We start from the raw sequence: 5,747 nt of genomic DNA, 5'->3' as shown, positions 1-5,747 counted from the left end.
CCTGGCAAGTTGGGCTTGTGCTGGCCGGGGGAGGGGATGACGAGGTTATTTGACTGCCGTCGACACCAGGGTGAACAACGGGCATACCTTGAAGAGGGGGTTGATCGCCTTGGCCATCCACTGGTCAACTGACCGATCCTTCTCAGCGGTGCAGCAAGCCTTCTCGTTGTACCACTTGCATCTCTTCAGCTGCGGCTCGGGCTGAGTTCAAGTACAAAGCCCTTAGCGATTCAAGTGAGCGAGGCAAGATTCTGTGACAAGAAAGCGAACCCGTTGTGCACGTCGGTTGGTCTTGGGAACTAGGCACTTGTTGTGGTCGACAATCGTGGTGTACGCAGGGCTGTTGCTTACGTGCTGACCTTCTAGCAGCACCGATATCTGGTATCGACCTGGAATCCTCTCTCAAGCATTAGTGTCGTTGCACGGCACGCAGAGAAGAATGTCAGGTTACCCACCCGGGTCGCTGAGAACAAACGAAACCGAGTAGAGGCCATTGGACATGTCGGTCTGCTCTACATCGATGCTCACTCCCTCCGGAATCTGCTGCACCCTGGCCATAAAGTGGTCACCTCCGTCGCGTATCTCTTCGCCTTGCGCGTCCACCGCCTGCCAGCCATCGCTAACACGTCAACGAGGGAGAGGCCACGATACAGCAAAGGTGGGACAAACCTGAATGAAGAAGCTCCACCGTCCGGCAAAGTCTGCTGTCAGACCTTGGCCATAGGCGAACGACGTCTTTGCGCTCGCCGTAGTCGGCCGTCCGTTGAAGCACATGTGCTTGTGGCCGTCCCTGTGTGTTATAGATGAGCGAAAGCGAGTCTCCATTAGAGGTCCACACCTCTATGGGCATTCGTGGTGAAAAGACACGAACCCAGACTTAGTAGGAATGTCCTCAACCACAACGATCTCGACGTCAGATGGCGCCATCGACTTGCAGAACTCTTCTGCAGCGGGGGACGAAGATTCAGAGTCCCAGGTCATCGCAGCATCCCATGTTGGTCCGGCCTCCGCCTCTTCAACCTCTCGCATTCCTTCGTCACTGCACGCAGCGTACAGGCGATCGCAGAAGGAGGAGCACAGCCTGTAGGTGTAAGGCATCTGCGGCGATGCCGCCAGCTTGAGTTTAGAGCTGGACTGCATGGGATTGGTCTTCTCGACGAAGTCTGCCTGCGCTGGCGAGCACAACAGACCGCATCGCATGACGTGGAGAAGCGAGAGGCACTCGCCGTTGGTGCCGTCCTGCCCGCCACTCTTCTGCGAGACGTAGAGCCAACGGATGAGGTCGTTTGTGTCGCGGTGATCGCAGCACGCATTGTCCGCATACCACGAACATGTCGTGATGGGCGGTTGTGGCTGCACAAGTAGGTGCACGCGAGGCACGTCAGCCTAGCAGGGCACTGGAGAGGGTAGCCCGGGGGGGCGGGGCACCTTGTGCGGTGCCTCTTCGTTTTGGTAGGGGCACTGCAGCGGTTCCAATGGCCCTGTCGCAGCGCTGCCGCTACTCAGTACCAATGCGAGCAGCACGAGCAGTGGAGCCCACCGTGACCCCATCACCCGCCCCAAACCACACTGACACTGATGTCTTGGCGTTCTTTCTCTGTGAAGGGTGGCGGGCTTTTTCCGGACAGGACAAGAACGAAAACACGCGAAAAGGGCGTAGCGCAGTTTGAAAGGAGCAAATTTTGGGGTATTTCGTGCCAACGCCCAGCAGTTCGCCGATCGTTGAGACCCGCGTAGGCTAAGAAAGGAGTTTCTTGTGGGGGAGAGATCAAGCGTACAAATCGATAACAACCCACTGATTCCATCAAGAACCCCTGCATCATCCGCAACAATGAACAGCGACGCATCCGATACGCCCGATTACCTTCTGAAGAGTTCGTTTGTCTCAAAATTCTATGTTGCGCCGCAATCTCCCGCTGCTCTGCTCATTGCAAAATCTGATCTTTGTCTCTTTACACAGTCGTCATCGTGGGCGATTCTGGCGTTGGCAAATCGAACATCATGTCTCGATTTACCAACGACACGTTCGAGGAGAGCTCCAAGACTACGATTGGTGTGGCATTTGCCACAAAGAACATGGCCGTCGAAACGTCGAATGACAGCACTAAGGATTGCAAGAAGCAAGTAAAGCTGCAAGTATGGGACACAGGTACGCCTCTACTGCATCACCACTACTCGCGCCTTCTAAATCTCATCCGCCAATCTCGCGATTTTTCCACCTCAGCCGGGCAAGAACGATATCGTGCCCTCAGCAGCGCGTACGTCATCCTCACCATAACTCTGCCTTCAAGGGTCCATGCGCGTGCACGCCGTGCCTGTTCCTAATGATGATGATCCCCAGGTACTACCGCGGAGCCCAGGGTGCTTTGGTTGTGTACGATATCACGTCTCGGGAGTCATTGGACTCCATTCCCAAATGGCTTGAGGTATGCACGTACAAGACGCAACGCTTGCAATCCCAAGCTGCGAACCAGCATCTCACGGCTATGAGCGCGTTTTCGCCACGCAGGAGATCGACAAGTACTGCACTCAGGACGTTGTTGTCACGCTCGTAGGCAATAAGCTCGATTTGAGCGAAAACGTAAGTCTCTCTCTCTCTCTCTCACAAGGCCTGCACAACGTCTACACTCAATCGTCGTCTCATCGCTATGTTTCTTCTGAATATCGCAGCGGTGTGTGAGCGTCGAAGAGGGAAAGAAGGTGGCGGCTAGAGAGAATATGTTCTTCATCGAGACCTCGGCCAAGGACGCTACCAACATCGAGAAGGCGTTCACCCACCTCATCAAGGGTACGCGCTTCTTGTGATCGCCCTGCATGACCGCATTCACTGACGAGGCCTTACTTATGCACACAGAGATCATCCAGAGCAACCTGTCTCAGGTAAACAATGACGGGAAGATCGCCGGCAAGGTAAGTGGAACTCTCATATCTTCTACTTTGCGAGCTGTTTGTCGTGGCTGATCTCTTTCACCTTGATCATCTTTTCAAGGCTCCTTCCGATACGGGCATCACGTTGAAGCCGCCAGAGGAGCCGGAGAGCGACCCCAACGCTCCGCCTCAGTCGGGCTGCAGCTGCTGAGAGTTTCTCGACAGCGACGCGTTGCACAGTTTTTTCTCCATGCGGAGGCCATGGAAGAGAGAGAAGAACAACAGGAGACAGGCGAAGAAGAAGATGGCGAGGATGAGGATGGTGTATATCGAGAGGCAGGAGAGCTGGTGTTCAATTATTTATTTTATTTACTCTACAAAAGCTATAACACGGTGACGTGGCAGTGGGGACGTGGCGTGACCAAGAGGCAGCACAAACCAACAAACCAAGAGAGGCCATCATGTCAATACTACTGCACGATCACCATGCGTACTACTACCGCCTATCCACCTTCTCCTCTTTCCGCCACGCTCCAGCGTTCGTCGAGGATTGGCACAGTGGTGGGGGTGGCTGCGTTGGTCTACGTGCTCTACTGTCTGGGCGCCGCGCACTCCATCATGCCGCCGCCCAACTACACTAATGACCACCACCTGCCCGCAGTCCATCCGCTACCACCCGCCATCGCCACCCACCTCCTCCCGCACGGCCTGCAAGCCGTCATGGGCACCGTGCTCCACCTTCACTCGATCGACGTTCCACCCTCTCCTCATGCTAGCCCTGTGGGTTCGTTCACTCCTCGGGCGATCGCTCGGGTAACCCTCACCTTGAAGCCAGACTTCGGGTTCCACATCAGGTCCACCTTCAACAGCGGGAGCGGGCGCTGGCGCGTCTCGGGCCAGCACAACATCACGTTTGGCGAGGGCGCGTGGACGGAGATGGCCCCCTCCTGCGACAACACACAGGGCGAGGAACTGGTACTGTGCCACCAGCGGCTGACGATCGAGGAGCTCCTGTACGACACCTTCGGTCGAGACCACGAACTGTCCCTCACGTTCGTGCCTTCGGTGCGCCAGTTCATTCTCACCGACCGGCGAGGGCTCTGCTTCGTCTTCAGGATCCCGCTTGAGCCTGGCCAGTAGCCTGGCGCCTTCACAGCCGTGACGTGTAATTATAAATATTTATAAAAAATAAATAAATAAATGATGAAATTTGAAATCGAAAGTAACTAGTTGAATATAGGCCAGAGCACCAGCATGCCGCGTAATCCGTCGGTGAGGCTGTCGCGGTCGTCTTCGAGCTTGGGTGCGGGTGGAGGCCCAGGCAAGAATAGTGAGGATGATGAGATGGGTCTCTGGACTGCGGGAGGATTGATCGTCGCGGCAACGATCGGGTGGTCCTCCTACGCACCCCACGTCGTGTTGGCGCACCGCCTGACCTACGCTACCTCCTCGATCTCGCTTCCCTACCCGGCTTTCACGCATCAGTTCCATCTGCGCGCCCTGCACCACGAGGCCAAGCTCATCGATTCTCACGCCCGACGTCTCCGTCAGCCCCTGAACCTCCTCCACCCTGGTACCTCTCCATCTTGCCTGCACATTTTCATTTTTATTTATTCAATATTAATAAAATAATTATAATTATAATGTTTGGTGTCCAGGCGTTCTGGCGCACACGGCGCAGGCGTGGGCACAGAGCGTGGTGGAGCTGGTCACCGCTGCTGTTTGTTCGCCCTCGTCTGACGCGTCCCAGCTTGTACTGTTCCCCTGTTCGCCTTCTTCCCCTTCTGCCTCCCTGCACCGAGCTGATTTGATGGCATCAGAGACGACTGGGAGCAAAGGCTCTGGGTCTGCTGTTGGGCTCGTTGGCCTCTTTCCCCTTCTTCATCGCTCAGAACCGCCTCTTTGCTCAGTTGGTACCGCCCAGGCTATCACCACTGCTCCTCTCACAATCTGACTGCAGTTCGCTCCCTCCTTGTTGTGCTAGGCGGGCGAAGTCACCGTTCTGCCGCTCAAGTACACGGGCCTCGGACAGACACTCAGCAGCATCAACTACGCCGACACCTTCCGCTACGCGTACGCCCTTCACTCTTTCTTCGAGTTCTTACACTCCCACAGTCTCGGTGAGGCTGACGGGGTTTGCATCCCCATTACATAGGTTCATCCCGCACCTTCTGACCTCGGTGGTGTCCGACGCAATCTATTCCTACTACTCGCCCCGAGAAGTACTTCCTCTTTCATCTTCTTCTTGGCAGCTCTCTAACCACCGACTGTCATGACGACACGCAGGAAACGATAGCGAACTGGATCTATCGAAAGCTGCCTCCCTTCAAGTCCCGAAGCAAAAAGGTCAACAAGACCAAGCGCCTCATTGCCTCGGCGGCGAGCAACATCCTGTTCAGCGTGCTCGGCGACCTGGTGCTCAGGTGAGCCCCCAATCTTGCCTTCCACCGCATGAGCTAATCGAGCGCGCGCGTACGCATGTGTGCGTGTGCAGCCCGTTGTATGTGGTGAGCACGACCATGGCCATCCAGGGCAGCGGCCTCGAGGTCGCGTTGGGCACGCCGCGCTACTCCAGCGGCCTGCACTGCGCCGAGGATATCTTTGTGCGGCACGGACCACTCGCCTTCTGGCAGGTGCGCCGCCCACCACGCACACGCACACGCACAGCGATGAAGGCATGTTGACGAACGTGAATGTGTGCACAGGGTTTGGTGCCGGTGCTGTACAGCGAGTTGGTGCCGCAGGCGATGGCGACGACCTTCACGGCGCTCGTCTTCAACGCCTTCGCCTACCTGCGCGAGGAGTGAGTACGAGGAGGAAGAGTGGCTGTGTCGTGGAAGTGTTGTAACGTTTGTAGAAAGGGTTGAATTCCATCCGAT

At 56.2% G+C, this 5,747-nt stretch overlaps 4 protein-coding genes across 4 annotated transcripts; 3 read left to right on the top strand and 1 right to left on the bottom strand.

The window, feature by feature from the left end:
• Nucleotides 1–45: 45 nt before the first annotated feature.
• ACA1_328090 (Filamin repeat domain containing protein) lies at nucleotides 46–1,551 on the bottom strand (the record flags this gene model as incomplete). The annotated part of the gene is made up of 6 exons (XM_004346006.1): nucleotides 46–201; nucleotides 271–389; nucleotides 456–606; nucleotides 670–790; nucleotides 872–1,353; nucleotides 1,429–1,551. The coding sequence occupies 6 exons, from the start codon at nucleotides 1,549–1,551 to the stop codon at nucleotides 46–48; spliced, it is 1,152 nt and encodes a 383-aa protein (XP_004346056.1).
• Nucleotides 1,552–1,831: 280 nt separating this feature from the next.
• ACA1_328080 (Rab GTPase, putative) lies at nucleotides 1,832–3,079 on the top strand (the record flags this gene model as incomplete). Its single annotated transcript, XM_004346005.1, has 8 exons — nucleotides 1,832–1,874; nucleotides 1,961–2,149; nucleotides 2,225–2,258; nucleotides 2,342–2,426; nucleotides 2,510–2,581; nucleotides 2,671–2,788; nucleotides 2,855–2,910; nucleotides 2,990–3,079. 8 exons carry the CDS (start codon nucleotides 1,832–1,834, stop codon nucleotides 3,077–3,079), a joined length of 687 nt encoding a protein of 228 aa, XP_004346055.1.
• A 275-nt stretch (nucleotides 3,080–3,354) lies between these two features.
• Nucleotides 3,355–4,008, top strand: ACA1_328070 (uncharacterized protein; the record flags this gene model as incomplete). The annotated part of the gene is made up of 1 exon (XM_004346004.1): nucleotides 3,355–4,008. One exon carries the CDS (start codon nucleotides 3,355–3,357, stop codon nucleotides 4,006–4,008), a length of 654 nt encoding a protein of 217 aa, XP_004346054.1.
• A 114-nt stretch (nucleotides 4,009–4,122) lies between these two features.
• On the top strand, nucleotides 4,123–5,675 carry ACA1_328060 (uncharacterized protein; the record flags this gene model as incomplete). The annotated part of the gene is made up of 8 exons (XM_004346003.1): nucleotides 4,123–4,441; nucleotides 4,527–4,621; nucleotides 4,689–4,781; nucleotides 4,853–4,941; nucleotides 5,024–5,090; nucleotides 5,155–5,291; nucleotides 5,363–5,501; nucleotides 5,574–5,675. 8 exons carry the CDS (start codon nucleotides 4,123–4,125, stop codon nucleotides 5,673–5,675), a joined length of 1,041 nt encoding a protein of 346 aa, XP_004346053.1.
• Nucleotides 5,676–5,747: the final 72 nt, after the last annotated feature.

The sequence above is a fragment of the Acanthamoeba castellanii genome (assembly GCF_000313135.1).
Source record: "Acanthamoeba castellanii str. Neff unplaced genomic scaffold scf7180000084547, whole genome shotgun sequence".
In the NCBI taxonomy this organism is placed as follows: Eukaryota; Discosea; order Longamoebia; family Acanthamoebidae; genus Acanthamoeba; species Acanthamoeba castellanii.
This window is presented reverse-complemented; position numbering and strand designations above follow the sequence as displayed.